Here is a 20,727-nt window from a genome sequence, read left to right as displayed (position 1 = left end):
TTGTGCGCTCCTCATTTGGGAGTCACACTCATGGTCTTCACGGTCAAAAGTGACCGGACACCTGAAATGTAACTTTTTTTTTTTCTTCAGTAAAATCAATCTAATATAGTTTTGTTCAATAATATTTTTTATTTTGTCTTTTGTATTTTGAAAGAATTATATGGTACTAATTAATATTTATACAATAATTATGATAAATCCCATTGTCCCACTGAAAATAGTAAAAAAAAAAAAATATTCAAATTTTCTAAAATAATTTTTCAATTGATGCAGTATTTCAGTAGAAAATAGACACTAGGCCTTTAAAATCAATTTTTTGAATGCAGATTAGGACCTCCTAGTGTGAGCAAAGAAAGAAAAAACATGTACTTTCATGGTGTAACCACTAGTTGCCTGTATAGGACTCAGAGACTTGTGAATTCCCTAGCAGTTTTTTTTTTATTTTGAGACATAATTGTTTACTTTTATTAGGTAAATTTAGGTATTCTCAAAGACTACTTTGTCAAGGTATTTATATATATATATATATATATATATATATATATATATATATACACTCACCTAAAGGATTATTACGAACACCTGTTCAATTTCTCATTAATGCAATTATCTAATCAACCAATCACATGGCAGTTGCTTCAATGCATTTAGGGGTGTGGTCCTGGTCAAGACAATCTCCTGAACTCCAAACTGAATGTCAGAATGGGAAAGAAAGGTGATTTAAGCAATTTTGAGCGTGGCATGGTTGTTGGTGCCAGACGGGCCGGTCTGAGTATTTCACAATCTGCTCAGTTACTGGGATTTTCACGCACAACCATTTCTAGGGTTTACAAAGAATGGTGTGAAACGGGAAAAACATCCAGTATGCGGCAGTCCTGTGGGCGAAATAGCCTTGTTGATGCTAGAGGTCAGAGGAGAATGGGCCGACTGATTCAAGCTGATAGAAGAGCAACTTTGACTGAAATAACCACTCGTTACAACCGAGGTATGCAGCAAAGCATTTGTGAAGCCACAACACGCACAACCTTAAGGCGGATGGGCTACAACAGCAGAAGACCCCACCGGGTACCACTCATCTCCACTACAAATAGGAAAAAGAGGCTACAATTTGCACGAGGTCACCAAAATTGGACGGTTGAAGACTGGAAAAATGTTGCCTGGTCTGATGAGTCTCAATTTCTGTTGAGACATTCAGATGGTAGAGTCAGAATTTGGCGTAAACAGAATGAGAACATGGATCCATCATGCCTTGTTACCACTGTGCAGGCTGGTGGTGGTGGTGTAAGTGAAGTGTGAAGTGACATTCATCCCTCGGAATTTGTGCTCTGCATTTAACCCATCCAACGTGCACACACACAGCAGTGAACACACACACACCGTGAACATACACCCGGAGCAGTGGGCAGCCATTTTATGCTGCAGCGCCCGGGGAGCAGTTGGGGGTTCGGTGCCTTGCTCAAGGGCACCTCAGTCGTGGTATTGAGGGTGGAGAGAGCGCTGGACATTCACTCCCCCCACCTACAATTCCTGCCGGCCGGAGACTCGAACCCGCAACCTTTGGATTACAAGTCCGACTCTCTAACCATTAGGCCACGACTTCCCAATGGGGATGTTTTCTTGGCACACTTTAGGCCCCTTAGTGCCAATTGGGCATTGTTTAAATGCCACGGCCTACCTGAGCATTGTTTCTGACCATGTCCATCCCTTTATGACCACCATGTACCCATCCTCTGATGGCTACTTCCAGCAGGATAATGCACCATGTCACAAAGCTCGAATCATTTCAAATTGGTTTCTTGAACATGACAATGATTTCACTTTATTAAAATGGCCCCCACAGTCACCAGATCTCAACCCAATAGAGCATCTTTGGGATGTGGTAGAACGGGAGCTTCGTGCCCTGGATGTGCATCCCACAAATCTCCATCAACTGCAAGATGCTATCCTATCAATATGGGCCAACATTTTTGGGCCAATATGGGCCAACATTCTGTTGGGACTGTATTGGACAGGTGATGAGCAGTGCCTGGTTTTCTCCACACATACCGCTTAGAATTAAGGCCAAAATGTTCTATCTTGGTCTCATCAAACCAGAGAATATTCAGGTGTTTTTTAGCAAACTCCATGCGGGCTTTCATGTGTCTTGCACTGAGGAGAGGCTTCCGTCGGGCCACTCTGCCATAAAGCCCCGACTGATGGAGGGCTGCAGTGATGGTTGACTTTCTACAACTTTCTCCCATCTCCCGACTGCATCTCTGGTGGTCAGCCACAGTGATATTTGGGTTCTTCTTTACCTCTCTCACCAAGGCTCTTCTCCCCCGATAGCTCAGTTTGGCTGGACGGCCAGCTCTAAGAAGGGTTCTGGTCGTCCCAAACGTCATCCATTTAAGGATTATGGAGGCCACTGTGCTCTTAGGAACCTTAAGTGCAGCAGAATTTTTTTTGTAACCTTGGCCAGATCTGTGCCTTGCCACAATTCTGTCTCTGAGCTCTTCAGGCAGTTCCTTTGACCTCATGATTCTCATTTGCTCTGACATGCACTGTGAGCTGTAAGGTCTTATATAGACAGATGTGTGGCTTTCCTAATCAAGTCCAGTCAGTATAATCAAACACAGCTGGACTCAAATGAAGGTGTAGAAACATCTCAAGGATGATCCGAAGAAATGGACAGCACCTGAGTTAAACATATGAGTGTCACAGCAAAGGGTCTGAATACTTTCCGTACCCACTGTATGTATATATACGTGTATATATTATTATTATTATTATTATTATTATTTTGCATTATTATTATATAGGTTACTATATAGGTTTTTGCATTATTATTACTACAGTCAACCCTGAACACAGAAAGCATTTTGTTACACAAAACGTTATAACTCTATGAAAATGTAACAAAAATGAACAGGAATGCTTTATCAGAGCCTAATCCTTCTGGGTCTGATCTGATTTCAACCTCTTATTTCAGTGTTCTGAATTTTGGCTATATGGTTATAGCCATACCAATTAATTTGAGTGTGTATAATTGTGTCTGTGAGTGTCTGTTGCTGTAGGTTAGCTAAAGGTCATATTTCTGTGAATTGTCTGCACCTGTATACTCCAACAAGCAGCATGCCATAATAAATGGGTAATGATTTACTCAGACCTATTGTCCAGGGTTAGGGTCATATCACAGATTTGTAGCACATTTTTACCTGCCAAATTTCTCTGTTCTTTTAATAGAATACAATGATTAACCTTCGGGCGCTTCGGATTCTAGAGAGCATTTGGGAGCATGATATTAAAGCGTGTGGTTCACTTACAAACAAGCAAGTAGACAGCTTGTTATCCTTTTAAAATAATATGTCCACTCAATATAAGTATTACCCAAATAAACACAGAGACCTCAAAACCTGGTACACCATACACAATGACGGTAACAATCAGTGAATAGTGTTTGAGTATGGATGGGTCATTTTTGAGTAGAAAATGAACTCCAGATGTCAAAAACAGTAAGTTACTAAACCTAACAACAAAAGCAACCATAAAATAGTGTAAATACAACTCGAAAACAGTGAAAAATGTTACCTTTTTAATTATTTATGCCCCAGTGCATGATGGAAAAAACTGAAGTAAACATAACATAACAGTAAAATATACTTATAAGTTCAAACTTTAATTTCTGCAAGCTTAAATTGAGTACTAATATAGAATTTACGTTCATCTTTTAATTATTGCCTGAACTAAATTATTTAATGTAGTTAAATTATTTTTATATAGTATTTACTTCACCACAAAATAATTTTTCTCAGTGTAAAAGAAAAGCAGTTTGATTTGTTTTAAACTAGCTCGTGACTGGAATAGACAAATGTGTAGCCAGGCAGTGCTGATACCATTGCCTAGCAACAGGCCAGATTGTGTCTGGAAGCTGCTGTCAGAATTGGAACCTTTAGGGTCACCGGTGGTCCTGAGGTATGGTTATGGATGTGTGAAGATGTCATTTATGTGACAAAAGAAAATTCTCTAGGGCAGTTACTATGGTGCATGGGGAAATTATCTGTCATATGATGTTTACGCTCTATGTGATACCGCATTTAATAATTTCCCTCTAATTACTTATATGAAAGTTTAAATATGGAAATGTTAAACAGGTTCTCTGTCCTTGCCCTTATCAACTATTGAAATACGAGTGAAATCACATTTAATTTGTGCTATGTAGTATTTGCCCTTTCTCTTAAAGATATGAGAGAACTGCTATCAGAGACTGCTGTGAACTTCTCTGACTGCACTGCAATTTAATTATGGCCAAAACAAATTCATTTAAAAAAAGAATCTTGCCTGAAACATGTTACATGCTCATATTGATCGAATATGTGCTTTTAGAAACATAATTTCATTACTATTTACTGAAATTGAAACCATAAACCTCTAATTCAGTGCTAATAGATACATATCCCACTGTGCCCTTTATTAATACAATCTCTCAGCACTCAGTCCAAAGGAGAGAAGACTTAGAAATTCACTCTTGTGTTATTGAGATCAAAGTCTGTCCTTTGAAGTCACTCCTTCATGATCTCGTGAACTGTTAAACAGAACGGTTAAACAGAAGGTCAAAAGTCTTACTTGCCACTTAACTGATGCAGCCAATGCAACATATAGTTGTGTAACTGCAGGGACAGTCACCCTAAAGCAAGGGTACATAGTCGATAGAGCAGGATCACATGAGTTCCTAGGTCACTGCTACTTGGTATTGAACTTGAAACCTTTGTGTTTGCATCTCAAATCCTTAATCATTAGACTTCCATCTAATGATTAGTCTGCTCTTAGAAGTGCAAGTTATTTCCAGAAACATGCGCATATACCCTGTCCTTAAAGGGAAAAAGTCAATTTTGCGTAGTTAAAATATATACTTATTAGTATTACACACTTCATTTATAATTGTAATATTATTTTACATTTTTTAATTTTTGTTATTTATTATTTAATCTGTTAAGCCTGAAAAAATTCCCTTAATTTGTACAATTCCTGTATTCCACCATACTTTGCTATCCTTAAAGGAAAAGTGTGGCTTTTTAAGATAATATAAACGTATTAATAGTACACATTTCATAAAATCTGTTTTTTATTATAAATCTTAAAATACTTAAGTCTTGATGTGTGGTTCATTCTTGCAATTACAGTTCTATATATGATTTAAAGAGATATTTGTCAAATGTTCAATTGTATTCAAGCCAGTTTTAAGTGAGCATCTTTCATTTGCAATGTTGTTGTTTTTTTCAGCGTTGACTGGAAAAATCCTTAAGTCAGTTATTGAAAATGGATTTGAGATATCTGCCCTACAAATGGTATGTATTTTAGTTCAGTTTAAATCATATTTTTATTTGTTGCCTAGTAAAGAAACGCATTGAATGTTACAATTAGATGAAATGGTCTCACTTTACTTTTTCAGGTCCAATTCTCACCTCTAACAAACAATTAACAACGACTTTAGCCTCAATAAACTCCTAATTTGCTGCATATTAAGAGTATGTTTGTTGTTAAATTTAGGTATTGGGAAGGATTAGGTATGTAGAATATTGTCATGCAGAATATGTGCTTTATAAGTACTAATAAACAGCTATATGTTGATAATATACATGCTAATAAGCAACTAGTGAGAATTAGTCCCTATACTAAAGTGTTACCAATGAAGCGTACATATAATAACAATACTTTTATTAACATACAAACAGTATGTTCAAATAATAAAGTTGACATAATTTAATATTTTGTTAAAGAAAGATATACATATTTTATGGATATTAGACCAGTTCTCTATAAAAGAACAAATGACCAAACTAATAGCAAGCTAAGAGAAGTGAAAATACAGTCTCGCAAACACAATCATGTTTCCCTTTGGTGTAACCTGACCCCGTCATCGACCATGCAATCTGTGACCAGATCAGTAGCCTCCCACAACTCCAAATGAGTCCTCTGCTGGCCAATTACGGCGCAGCAGCTTTGCCACCTGACCCTGCTGAAAATAGTGTACAGAGAATGCCCCTGGGCTAGAGTGGATCAATGAAGGTTTTGTTATTATTAGAAAGCATGTATGTCCAGGACAGAGTTGGTGGTCTATAAAAAGAATATCAGACAGTGATAATGGTGTTTTGAAATAGTTGGCTTAGAGATTTTATCTCTAGTATGTTGGATAACCCACTCAAATGGGTAATTTTCCAGTCCTAAATGATTAATACATTGATTTTGTTTGTGAAAATAAATATTCTTGCTGTTTTATCCTGAATGATGGAATCATATTATATATTTTATAGTCATATATAATGTTATATCTTTTTACTATATTCACTCTTTTTTTACAATGTCCCTATAAGTGTTACGTTTGTTTTTATTCAGTAATCAAATTGATTTGGTTTTATTACAGTTCAACATGGATCGAGTAAATGCTGAGGAGTTTTTGGAGGTTTATAAAGGGGTTGTAGCCGAGTACACTGTAAGTATATGTTGCTGCACTTTCTTCTATGATTTCAATTGGTCCACTAAAGAAAACATGGACCCGCTTTATGTTGTGTCATTTTAGTACTATGTACTGACATTTAAATTAATCATTTGATACAGTGCACTTACAGATACTTAGAATTAGTTGATAGAACAACTAATTCTGTCCCTGACCTTCACCATATCCCAACTCAATAGCGTGTTTGTGTTTTGCAATACCACACGAATACAGTAAGTGCATTGTACCTAACAATTCATCTTTTTTATATATGAGTGCATAAAATTAAGTGAGCCAAAAGCATTAATAACCCCCTTATTTGTCATGGTTAGTATATAGTAGAGTCAATTCAAAGGTTCATACAAAGAAGTTCAGTTTCTCCTTTTTCTAGCTCACATGTGGTTCCAGTTATGTTTAATTATTCATTTAGAGAAGGTGTAGTCGCCAGAGCATGTCGTAACCACATGTGAACCTGTCTCCTGCAAACCTCTTTAAAATATATGAATACTCACCTCATGGCAATTTCCCTGTTCTGGGCACAGTGTTACATCACAGTATACATGGAATTTTGGTTCACAGGAACAACCTTCACATTCCTGTTGGCCATTAAGCTTCAATAAATCGCTCTTGTCTTTTGAATTTCAGCCAAATTGCAATCATTTATTCTGATAACGTCTGCACAAGTCTTTTAGACCAAATATAAGCCAATTTTGGTTCTGGGTCATTGAAGCCAGAGGCTATTTTGGAGTCTGTTGCCATGAAAACTGTCTCATCAACATATTGATTGCCTCACAATCACCAAAACACAAGACTGCACACTGCAGGTGCAAAGTGCCCTGAAACACTTGCACTGAGCTTGCCGCTACTATAACAGTGTGAGTTTATACATTTAGAGGGTGGGAACTAATGATAGTGTTCTGCAAAAATACATTAGTAAAGTCATTTAACTGTCTTACTCTGGCTGCTGGAACAAAGTGCACCAGTGCCAAGCAGATCTTATCATGAAAATTTAGCACAGTTCAGTACAAAGAACAATTCCACAGGCCTTTTTTCTTTCTCCAAGTCCTTTTTCTCTCTTCAATAATGGCTTTTAGAACTTGTGAAGTTTCTGTGGAGTATAATATAGTGAACACAGTGATTTTGCAACATGTTTCCATGTCATCACTCAATGATTCCTCCTCTTATTATCTAATATATGGCAAAGCCTTTGGTAATAATTTTATAATAATATAATCTCCACTGTAAGCATAAAGCTTTTAAGAACATAAAAGGAATTTCTTTCAAATACTCAATAATATATCTCTTCCCTGTTATCATTGCATCATGTCATTGTCATTGTAAAATCACTGCTCACTGTTGTGGAGGTTGTGGTTACATGCACACTGATAATGAAGTGCAGATTTAGAGTAATATGTGAAAGCTCTTTAATTCGTCTTTATCTTGTGGTTATCTATATGGTTCTTTTTAGAACTGAAAGGCTTTTTGGGGACCCCAAAATTGTTCTTCCATGGCATTGCTGTTTTTAGCAGTTACTCACGCAGGCTACAAATAGTTTATGATGGTAATTTAATGGTTATATAGCATTTGCGATTTATGTTTTTTATATGTCAGAAATGATTTTGAAAGATTATATTTTGATGGAACTTATACATTGTTTGTTTATCAGGTCTTTGAGATCTAAAAATGGTTAAAGCTGCCATTTTTTAAAAACATCCTCAGTGCTTATTATTATTTTTGAAATCTAAAATTAAAAAGTTGCCATTGTGAACACCGTAACTATATGTGAAAGTGGCTCATGGGCTGTTTAGTGGTCTGTGCATGATGGGCACTTCACATTCACCCCATAATTCCCATAACCCACAAAGTTATACATGCCAAAAACAGAGGCCAACTCATCAAACCAGATTAACAGAGAATGAGAACTAGTCTTGTTGCAAATTACCTGTTCCAAGAACAATAGCAACAATTGTTTGCTTTGACATCCTTTAATTTATATATTTATTAAGAGGCACACTGGTAACTTGAGTCCTCCAGCTGCTCCAATGTCTTCCCAAGGTCTGTTCAGATAATAAGCTCTTTCATTGGTACAGGCAGGTAGACCGAAGGGAATCGTTAACTCTTGACTGCTTGTGTTGCAGAATATGGTGGATGAACTTTGTTCTGGACCTTGCATGGCCCTGGAGATCCATGCTACCGACGCACCCAGGACCTTTCGGGAGTTATGTGGACCCGCAGACCCTGTGAGTAACAAGATGGTTCAGTCTTGTTATAATGTGTATTTATTTCCTTGGGATTTCCACAAAAAATCTTAAATAATGTGTTTATACCCACAAGCATTGCATTAATCGTTTCAATTCTCTTTTTATTTACTGTATGTACAAATTTATGAACATATAACCTCATAATCAAGGTTTTATGAAAGTTATAACAGAGACTTAATGGTCCTTCAGTCACTTGGACTCAGTGACCTCTTTTACCTTATGTATCATGTAATCTGTAGCACTCTGAAGGCATATCATCTTTACTCCCCAGTTAAAAAACCTGCTTTGTGTCTGCATCAGCCAGTCGAAATGTACACCACCATGAAGGATTTGTCTTGTACGAAAAATTAGTCTGCCCACTCATGTTGCATGACGACTGTTTCCGCTCTAGTTGGCCACCATTCTGCCAACTGATTTTTACTACTGCCAGAGATAGCTTGTAAATTGCAGGTACCAGTCATGATGTACCATTAGATAAGAATTACAATCATTGCTTCTTGGAGTCCTTAGGTTGGGGTTTATCGGCCTTACGCATGGTACTAAAAGGTTTGATAATAATGTGGACTTTGTCATTTTCATTGTGGTGCTTACTCAAGGTCCAGTTGGTTTCCTGTGATGGTAAAAACGTGGACTAAGGGCTCTAGGGTTTGGTCATCTGGTCAAGGACCCCGCGAAATCAAATTGGAATATTGTCACTTTCAGTCTATGTTTGTTAGCTTTTAGGTTCTGTATTTAATTAAAAAAAAATTAGCAGATATAAAATTTTATAAAGTATAAAGTATTTAATAAAGGGCCAAGTCGTGGCCTAATGGTTAGAGAGTCGGACTCATAATCCAAAGGTTGCGGGTTCGAATCTCGGGCTGGCAGGGAATGTAGGTGGGGGGGGTGAATGTCCAGCGCTCTCTCCACCCTCAATACCACGACTGAGGTGCCCTTGAGCAAGGCACCGAACCCCCAACTGCTCCCCGGGCGCCGCAGCATAAATGGCTGCCCATTGCTCCGGGGGTGTGTGTTCACAGCTGTGTGTGTATGCACTTTGGATGGGTTAAATGCAGAGCACAAATTCCAAGTATGGGTCACCATACTTGGCTGTATGTCACGAAAAGAGAAAAAGATTAATATTATTATTAAAATAAACAATTTTTTTAATTCAAATTGCAAATTGGACATATGGGTGATATGACGTGAAATGTTTCTATTGACTAAATTTTAATGCCTAACACAAGCTGATTCTCACCCGCTAGATATTTGTGTTCTTTGATACAAATGGCTTTGATATGCAAAACATGGCTGCAGTGTTGTGACCTTTACAAGGTCAAACTGGATTGCTCAATCATGGGTTCCGGAAAGAGCTCAACACTTCTCAATTGACAACCCTGCCCTGGGAGCTCCCCACACTCTCTTACACACACTCACATGGCACAGAGGGAAGGAGAGAGGGCGTGAGAGTATGTGGTTGGTTTTTAAACACTCTGACAGGCTGTATATCAACATTGTCTGGCCACAACAGCAACACTTATTGTCTTATATCTCACAAGTTCTTTTAAACCATGCTCTTTATTTTGACAAGTTCTCCTGCTTTCCCCCCTTCTTTTGTGCTGGATCTGTGGCTGCATGTCTGTGGTTTATAAACACTGCCAGTATGATGCGTAAAATATAGTTATTATGTGTGCTTTGGTGAGATAACCTGGTCTTTTACCGTAAACACTTTCTGATTGTTGCTGTGTAAAAATTAGGGGTTTCCACCTATTCCTTTCCATTCACCAAATCACGCTAAACACATGTGTTCTGAGACGGCTTTTACATCCGTCAAGGCAGCTTTTTTAAAATTTTGTTTACATTTTTAATGTTTATCATCTAGAATTTTTATTTATTTCAGCCTTATGAAAAAAACAACATGGCGCCGCTGATGGCAGCTATTGTGCGTTGCTCTTCAGTGTTTGTACTGTTTTTGTTTTTTAAATACGATCAGTTTTACCAGGGATGACCTGCTGAACATTCGGCAGAACACACCACAAAATCTTTTACCGGATTTTGATTTTTCGGACGTTTTGCTGGACATTGTAGTTGGCGGAGCCGTAGCTCTGGTCAAACGCTACAGGAGGCGTAGGCAGGGGAAGCGAGCCGGCGCACTTGTGAAGCTTCGTCAGCGCAGATTTCGAACGGCGTTGCCTAGCATCCATCTGGCGAATCTCCGCTCTCTACCCAACAAAACGGACGAACTCCTTCTGCTTTCCCGGACAAACAAGGATTTTTCTAACTCTGCTGCTCTGTGTTTCACGGAAACCTGGCTAAATGGCGACATACTACAGCGTACTAAATCTGCCTAATTATCAGCTGATCAGAGCAGATCGCGACGCGGAATCAACAGGGAAATCGTGCGGCGGCGGGACGTGCTTTTACATCAATGAGAGGTGGTGTACAGATGTAACTGTCTTACAGAAGATGTGCTGTTCAGATCTAGAAACGCTCTTCATTAACTGCAAGCCATTCTATTCGCCGCAGGAGTTCTGCTCGTTCATTCTCGTGAGTGTCTACATTCCACCGCAAGCGCACATGAGCACAGCTTTACAGAAACTCGCTGATCTGATCACAGAGAGTGAGCAACAACACCCGGACTCTGTTTTAATCATTCTCGGGGACTTTAATATAGCAAATCTCTCCCGCAAACTGCCAAAATACAGATAGCACATCACATGTCCCACCAGAGACAGTAATATACTGGATCACTGTTACACAACAATAAAGGACGCATATCACTCAGTTCCACGAGCAGCTTTAGGACTCTCTGATCACTGTTTGGTTCATCTTATTCCGACCTACAGGCAGAAACTTAAGTCTGCAAAGCCTGTATTAAGATCTGTTAAAAGATGGACTAATGAAACATAGTGGGATCTACAAGCCTGTTTCTCTCTCACTGATTGGACTGTTTTTGAAGCCGCTGCCACCGATCTGGACGAGCTCACAGAGACTGTAACATTTTATATCAGTGTCTGTGAGGATATGTGCATTCCTAACAGGACTCATCTAATCTACAACAATGACAAACCATGGTTCACTGCAAACCTCAGACAGCTCCTTCAGGCCAAAGAAGATGCTTACAGAAAAGGGGATAAAGTCTTGTACAAACAGGCCAAATACACACTGGAAAAGGAGATCAGAGTGGCATTTACATTTAGTCATTTGGCAGACGCTTTTATCCAAAGTGACTTACAATTGGGGAATACAAAAAGCGATTCATCTTGAAGAGGCAATCAGACAGAGGAAGTGCTCGTAACACCAAGTCTCAGTCATTGTTCAAATAAGTACAAGCTAGTAAGGGAGGGAGAGAAGGATAGAGGGAAAGATTAAGTTTTTTTTTTTTTTTGAGTTTAAGATGAAGTCAAGTACTGCCGAAAGAGATGAGTTTTCAGTTGTTGCTTGAAGATTGACAGGGATCCAGCATTCCGGATAGGGGTGGGAAGATTATTCCACCAGCCAGGAATGGTGAACGAGAATGTTTTGGAGAGTGATTTTGAGCCTCTCTGTGATGGTACCACAAGGTGTCGCTCACTAGCAGATCTCAGACTTCTGGAGGGGATGTAGGTTCGTAATAGTGAGTGGAAGTAGGAGGGTGCTGAGCCTGTGGTAGTTCTGTATGCAAGCATCAGTGTCTTGAACTTGATGCGAGCTGCCACTGGTAGCCAATGCAAGGAGATGAAGAGAGGTGTAACATGCGCTCTTTTGGGTTCGTTGAAGATCAGTCGTGCCGCTGCAATCTGAATAATTTGTAGAGGTTTGATTGTGTTTGATAGCAGACCAGCCAGAAGAGCATTGCAGTAGTCCAGCTTAGAAACAACAAGGGCTTGGACAAGATGTTGTGCAGCATGCTTTGTCAGAAAGGGCCTGATCTTTCTGATGTTGTGTAGTGCAAACCTGCAGGATCGACCAGTCTTTGCAATGTGCTCTTTGAAGGTCAGCTGGTCATCAAAGATTACACCAAGATTTCTGACCGAAGTTGATGGGGTAATCATTGATGAGCCTAACTGAATCGTGAAGTCATGCTGTAGTTGGAGTGGCATGGAAGACAAGAAGCTCCGTCTTTGCCAGGTTGAGCTGTAGGTGATGTTCTTTCATCCATGACGAGATGTCCGCCAGGCAGCCTGAGATCCGTGCAGCTACCGTTGGGTCATCTGGTTGAAAAGAGAGATAGAGCTGTGTGTCATCGGCGTAGCAGTGATAGGAGAAGCCATGTGCGTGTATGATGGGACCCAGCAATGTAGTGTATGTGGAGAAGAGGAGGGGTCCAAGAACCGATCCCTGAGGAGCTCCAGTGACCAGTTGATGTGGTTTGGATACCTCCCCTCCCCAGGCCACCTTGAAAGATCTACCGGTGAGATAGGATTCAAACCAGCGAAGTGGAATCCCAGTGATGCCCAGTGATGAGAGGGTAGACAGGAGAATCTGATGATTGACAGTGTCAAAAGCAGCAGAAAGATCCAGCAGAATGAAGACTGATGATTTGGAATCGGCCTTTGCTATTCGCAGGGCTTCAGTGACTGAGAGTAGCGCAGTCTCTGTTGAATGGCCACTCCTGAAACCTGACTGTTTAGCATCCAGTTTGTTGTACTGTGAAAGAAACCGTGAGAGCTGGTTGAAGACAACTCGTTTGAGTGTTTTCCCTACGAATGGAAGGAGAGAGACAGGTCTGTAGTTTTCTAAAAGAGAAGTGTTTAATGTAGGTTTTTTGAGCAGTGGGGTTACCCGAGCCTGCTTGAATGCTGTGGGAAAGATGCCTGTGAGGAGAAATGTGTTGATAATGTGTGTGAGTGCCGGTAAGAGTGTGGGAGAGATTGTTTGGAGAAGGTGTGAGGGGATTGGGTCGAGAGGACATGTTGTAGGATGGCTGGAGAGGAGAAGTTTGAATACTTCTGCCTCGGTGAGGGGACAGAAGGAGAAGATGGGAGTTAGAGCAGTGGATGTGGTTGATTGGAGGTCCTGTGGAGTTGAGAACTGGTTACTGATTGTTCTAGTTTTGTCTGTGAAAAAAGTGGCAAAGTCGTCAGCGGTTATCGAAGTGGTGGGAGGTGGAGGAGGGGGACAGAGGAGAGAATTAAATGTTCTGAAGAGATTACGCATGTCTGGAGCGCTGTTGATCTTGTGGAAGTGTGAGGTTTTGACAGTGTGGACTTCAGTAGAGAAAGATGAAAGCAAAGACTGATACCTACTCCGGTCCGACGGATCGTTTGATTTGCACCATTTTCTCTCTGCCACTCTGAGTTTGGTCAGATTCTCACGAAGAACATCGGATAACCAGGGGTTAGAAGGGGCAGCCCGTGCTGGCCTGGAGGAGAGAGGACAGATGTCGTCTAGACAAGAGGTTAAGGTAGAGCATAAAGTGTCAGTAGCTGCATTCACATCCAGAGAAGAGAAATATAGGTAGGCAAGGGAAGAGAGGAGGATACTACAGAGGAAAGAAGGGAGGGGGAAAGGGAGCGTAGGTTGCGTCTGAAAGTAACCGGTAAGGGAGATGGTGGCACCTGGCTAACAAAATGTAAAGTAACTGTAATGAAGAAATGGTCAGAGATATGTAGTGGTATATTTGTGTATTTGTATATTATTCTTTTACTATCTGTGTCCTGTCCTGTTGCTGTCTTTCTGTTGCACTGTGGAGCTTCTGTCACTACAACAAATTCCTTGTATGTGTAAACATACTTGGCCAATAAAGCTCATTCTGATTCTGATTCTGATTCTTATTTCAAAGAAAATGATTTAAAATGTTTAATTTTATTTTTAGCTTTAACAACAGTGGTACATTAGAAAGAGGACAGGAAATGGTGGGAGGTGTCATCATGCTATGACTCGAGCTGTATTTGAACACATCTTGCCTGAGTGTTACAGCTCTATTTTTGAGATAGCATACTAACTGTAAGACCTTTATACTGAACTGCTCCAACCTGAACAGTCATTCCAGTGTTCTTCATTCTGAAATCAGTGAATGCAATGTATGTTTGCTAGATAAATTGTCTTGCAATGTTTTGTTGATGACCAAATTAATTTCAGATTTATGGCAAAATAAAGTAGAGTAGATATAGAGAGTTTGTCAACTGAAAGTACGTCATCACAGTTCCTAGGTAGACAGCTCTATTGATTGTAATGGAAGAAATCTTGTTATGATTGCATGCATGCGTCTAGTGTTGACACACCAACTTTTCTTTTTTCTTTTTTTTTTTTAAAGTCTCTGAAGATGACCAGTAGTATGAAGCATTTGATAGCAGTTTTTTTAATCAGTGGGATTTAACTAATTTATCTAATATAGAATACGCTTCGTTATTTATAAAACATAACGTTAATATTATGACTTACCGGCTATCTGCACGGCTCTGAATTAACTCCTTTTGTGGACGCATTCAGGTAACAACGTGTAGAAACACGGCAACCAAACTCAAAACATTCACAGCGTTTTATTATAATAGTGTTCTCATTATAATGTTATGTATATGACAGTCCCAGTTATAGTTATTAATATTATGCATTGTTGTTTGTACTGCTCGCGCTGCGCGTTGATAATCACTGTACAATGAAGCGCTTTACTTCAGCGCGATGCATCTTATGTGAGATAAAATAATACACAATATATAATCCGGCTGCCATGTTTTGAAATCACTTATACCCCACCTGATCGAAAAAATCCAATCTTTAACTCTGCCTGTGTCAGTTTGAGTCTTGTTAAAGTTTTAAATCCCTGCCGCCAAGATGCTTCTCTGTCAGTCACGGATTATGGAAAGTGAAATTTAACTTAAATCTATAGGGGTGGTTGGATTTATTCACGCACGTTAAAATATTTATTTAAAGCTTCTTTCTTTACAGATTCTTATTTACAGCATTATCATAATAGGCTGTATATTAACTTATTGGGAGAAAACCAGTAGTTGTATGTGAAATCAGACATTTGAGCACCCCTATATAGCCAAAATGGCATGATCATAACACCCCGCGACTATTCGACTGTGAGATTGGTCGAATCAGGCTCCTCCTATCGAAGCATCAAATCTTCGACTATTCGGGGTCACCCCTAGTGTCAACATAAAGTTTTTATTATTTTAATGTTAATGGTCGTCAGTTATAGGCCATCATTTTTATATTGGTGCAGCCCTAATAAGTAGTCTGTATATGCTACAAATAATATGGATAAATCAGACCATTTTAGTGAGGCATCATTCTTTCCCTCAACAATGCACACTGTGGGATTTTACACTAGCCATAAATCAATACCTTGCCCCCTAGTTTCGGTCATTTTCATTGACACCATCTGGTTTTGAGGGCAGTCTCACTTCTATGTTAAGGTATTTTCCCATTATTTCTTCAAGGATGTATTTTCTGAACACTGTCTTCTCCTCTATTTGTAATAGTGTTGCTGGTTTTCACTGAAATTATATCAGTTGTGGAATACTGTGCTTCTCTCCAAAGTTAAGGCCAATTCACACCGCACAGACAAACGCCAACAAACTCCTACAAACTAGTCTGTTGGAGTTTGTTGGATCATTGTGTTACCCCTGTTGGCATTGGTTGGCGTTGGCTGGATTTTGTTTTCACCCGACTGAACATGTTTATAGATATAGGATCATCCATTTTCTCTCCAGTCAGTGAGAGTTGGTCGGTGTCTGTTGGTGCAGTGTGAACATGACGGATAGTTATTTTTCTTCAGATTCTAAATCCAACTGCCAACTTGAGCCAACTGGTTTGTTGGAGTTTGTTGGCGTTTGTCTGTGCGGTGTGAATTGGCCTTTACAGATCACTTTATCATGTTGATAGAAGTGAAGAAGAGCAAGGGGATATGTGTGACAGTAGTGAAAAATTCATAATGGTGGATCCTGTTGGCTTTAAGATCTCCACTCAAGTCAAGTGTTGAGACTTTTTAACCTTCCTTATTCCTGCTTGTTATGATTGTTCAGTGTAACCAGATTCTCTGACTCAAGTGTCTGTGTACACAAGGAAACAGTGTCTTTCTAGACAAAACTTCCTTGAACAAGTTAGGTTGTTTCTAAATGTGTGAAATTGTATTCTGCTGTTTTATTAGATCAGACCAACCTCGCAAAAGAATTAATTCACTGGTTCCTGTGTAAATACCTGCTGTTATTGCCTTTCTGCATTCATTTACATTCTGTTTTTGTCTGTTTGAAATTGATAAGCTGACTTTTGTCCAAGGTTGTACAGAAGAAATTAGCCATTTGCTTTCTGTGTGAGAACGCACCAAGGTCCTGTTCTCTTAGTTGTGCTTAAGTCTCATATGGTGTTGGAGTTCATGAATAATGTATTGTGCCGACAGATCGTATCAACTGACAAAGTTCAACTGAATGCCTGTCAATGACTGACTGGCTTTCAGCTCCAGGTGCCAAAATACCGTAACAGAACCTCCCCTTGGAAACGATGCTAACTTACTTGTAACATGGTAAACCTATACAGTGGGAATGTAACCGTGCCCGATTTGTCACAGACAGTGGTGATAAGATAAAGGATTAGTTGTTTGGACGCAGTGTTTGCCTACTTTAGACGAGAGCATGTTCTCCTAGAGCATTTTGTGTATCCATGTCCTCCAATCGTATCAAAAGTAAACACCGTGGTTTATGGAGGCAGAATTATGTCTTTAATACAGCTCTAAAGTGTAAGGTCAAGTTTGTGAATTATTTTTTTTTAGTGCCCTGAGCTGAGTTTTATTGGATGTTAGTAATCTAGTGTGCTTGTATGGCTCTGTGTCAGTCAAGGCTTGTGTTGCCTGCTACAGAGAGAGACAAAGCACAATTGGCACTGTTGTCTCCTGTACAGTCTTGTTAGATCTGTCTGTGAGAAATTTGACAAGCCAACATGTTAAAGCCTGCAAATAAAGAGCAAAGGAAATTAGTAACAATGAGGTTTTTCCTGGATTAAGGTATTTGACAAGGTATTAGTTACTCAAGAACAAAAAACCGAATGTGCTGATGCTTCTCTACTATTCAGGCAAAATGGTGTTCAGAAAGTTCATAGAGCAGTTGCTTTTTAATACTGTTCAATAGTTTGAGGATTGTACTTTTTTTTTTTCTTTTTTTTTTTAATGGTCTTTCATACTCACCCAGGTTGCATTTATTTAAACACAATTTAAATATTTAAATATAAATTGTAAATATTATTACAATTTAAAACAAATGTTTTCTATTTTGATATATTTTCAAATGTAGTTTATTCCTGTGAAGGCAAAGCTGAATTTTCACCAGTTATTACTAGTTATTACTAGTTTTTAGTAGGGATGCAACGATACCATTTTTTCAGAACCGATCCGATCCGATGCTGAAAATTCGGAATATCTGCCGATACCGATCCAATCCGATACCAGCGCAGTTTTTTTTTAATCAATGTAGAATTTCTATACTTCTGTGTGTCAGTGTGTGTTACTCTTTTGTGTGTTAAACACAATCTACTACATATAGATACCATAATTTTAATGAAAAATAACAAGTGAAAAAATATATAATCATAATCTGACAAAAATACTATTATAAACTTTGTTTATAATACAGCAAAAGATACTCTAGAAAAATCATGGGTGCACAATAGTTTTATAAAACCTAAAAATTTTTATTTACAAATAAAAGTGAATAAGTGTAGGACTAAATCTGGTGAAATTATACACATTGCTCTTTGAATTGTTGTAAAATGCATTCATGAAAAAACATGCAAATGCATTTATATATAAATATATAGGCTACTATAAAATTAAAAGACATTTCTTTTCAATCTATAGCACAGTAATGAAGGCAGCAACATATAATAGATAGGACAGAACAAGAAAGACTAATCTTATATGAAAGAATAATCTTTCATTGCGCAAAAAAAATTATTATAATAAGTAAGACTCCAATATAGAGCAGCAGGAAGCGCTTATGCGCATCCCGTGCGCAGGATGATGCGCTTGAAGTCCCTCTGAGTCCGCATAGAAATGTTCAAAGTACAAAGGGAAGAGATATTGATGCGTAGTATATTAAATCTGTGCGTAAGTTTATTAAGCCTTTTCTTTTAACAGTTTTAAACCTCAGTAACCTCAGTAACTGCGCTCTTGAAGAGAGTTTGACTGTAGTAACCGAACGCGACACGCAGTTTGAACGCTGAATGGAGGATGACAGACAGCCGCGGCGGAGAGAAGAGTTTACATGAACTTGAATTTAAAGACTTAAATATTCATCTATACCTCAGATTAAACTATGGAACAGCTTCAGAATACCTGAAATATAATGCACAAAAACTTTATGGTGCTTTATAATGTTTTTGTGCCTTTCGTGGGGCTCAACAATAACACAGAATAGTATACGCACAATATCGGATTTGGATCGGTCTTGTCTGACCGATACTTGATCCGCAGAAAATGACCGTATCGGAGTCGATACCGATCCTGAGTATCAGATCGATGCATCCTTAGTTTTTAGAGACACATGATGCTTCAGAAATCATTCTAATATGCAGATTTGGTGCTCAAGAAACATTTTGTATTAACAATGTTGAAAATATCTGTGCTGCTTAATATTTTTGTGGAAATCTTTTGTGACATTTATAAATGTCTTTATTTGTACTTTGATCAATTTAATGTGTCTTAGCTGAATAAAAGTTTTAATTTCTTTAATGTTTTTAATTTGTTATTTTTCATTAAAATGACGTTATCTATATGTAGTAGATTGTGTTTAACACACAAAAGAGTAACACACACAGACACACAGAAGTATAGAAATTGTACATCGATTTAAAAAAAAAACTGCGCTGGTATCGGATTGGATCGGTATCGGCAGATACTCAGAATTTTCAGGATCGGATCGGTTCTGAAAAAATGATATCGTTGCATCCCTACCTAAAACAACTGTTAGTGACATCCGCAACAACCTCCAGAGGGCAGGAGTGAAGGTATCACAATCTACTGTTCGCAGAAGACTTCATGAACAAAAGTACAGAGGCTACACCAGAAGATGCAAACCACTCATTAGCAAGAAGAATAGGAGACGAGCCTCAAATTCTGGGACAAGGTTTTATGGACTGATTTTATGGACCAAAGGGATGGAAAGGCTAAAGTTTGGAGAAAGAAAGGATCTGCTCATGATCCAAACATACAAGCTCATCTGAAACACAGTGTACACAGGTGTACATTATAGTACACATTACACAAGTAATGTAATGGCTTGGGCTTTCATCGCTTCTTCTGGGACATGCTCATCTTCATTAATGATGTAACACACGATGGCAGCAGCAAAATTAACTCAGAAGTCTACAGAAATATTTTGTCTGACAATTTACAGAAAGATGCAACCAAACTGATTGGGAGATCCTTCATCATGCAGCAAGATGCAGCAGTGCCAAAACAACAAAGGAGTTCATCAGGGGCAAGAAGTGGAAGGTTTTAGACTGGCCAAGTCAATCTCCACACTTAAACCCTGTAGAGTATGCATTTTACCTGCTAAAGAAGAGACTGAAGGGAGTAACCCCCCAAAACTGAAAGAGGCTGCGGTGAAAGCCTGGAAAAGCATCACAAAAGAAGAATGCAAAAGTTTGGTGATGTCAATGGGTCACAGGCTTGATGCAGTTATTGAAACAAAGGATTTGCAACTAAATATGAAGTCTTTTTCACTTTAATCTATGTTAATTCTATCTGTTCCAATACTTTTGTTAACATGAAAAATGGGTGGGTTCAAACCAAAGGTGCTATCTTCTAAGTTATGTATCAGATCCAGATGAAAATACCTGTAAATAAAAGCTGAAATGTTAATCTCTTAATCTTTTGATGTCAAACCCAAATGTTTTCAGTCTACAGCAAAAATAAAGGAATTGGCCTTACTGTTCCAATACTTTTGGAGGGCACTGTATATTGTACCAAACTTTTGAACGGTGGTGTTTTTTGCAGTCAAAGTCCCTTGCTTTTCTCCTAAATTGTATTCAAACCATGTAAAAAAAAAAAAAACATTCTTTCTCAGGCTGGTTCAGATAATGTGCATTCAAGAG

The 20,727-nt window shown here is 38.7% G+C and overlaps 1 protein-coding gene across 1 annotated transcript in view; it reads left to right on the top strand.

Annotated features, from left to right (window-relative positions):
- LOC306879132 (nucleoside diphosphate kinase homolog 7-like) overlaps positions 1-20,727 on the top strand; it is a 44,804-nt gene that overhangs the window by 11,843 nt on the left and 12,234 nt on the right. Inside the window, exons 8-10 of the mRNA XM_079431861.1 lie at positions 5,260-5,324; positions 6,401-6,469; positions 8,611-8,712. Coding sequence (XP_079287987.1) covers positions 5,260-5,324; positions 6,401-6,469; positions 8,611-8,712 — 236 coding nt within the window. The remainder of the gene's footprint in view (positions 1-5,259; positions 5,325-6,400; positions 6,470-8,610; positions 8,713-20,727) is intronic.

Source organism: Barbus barbus (assembly GCF_936440315.1).
Source record: "Barbus barbus genome assembly, chromosome: 13".
NCBI lineage: Eukaryota > Metazoa > Chordata > Actinopteri > Cypriniformes > Cyprinidae > Barbus > Barbus barbus.
Note: the sequence above shows the minus strand (reverse complement) of the source record. Positions and strands in the feature narration are given on the sequence as shown.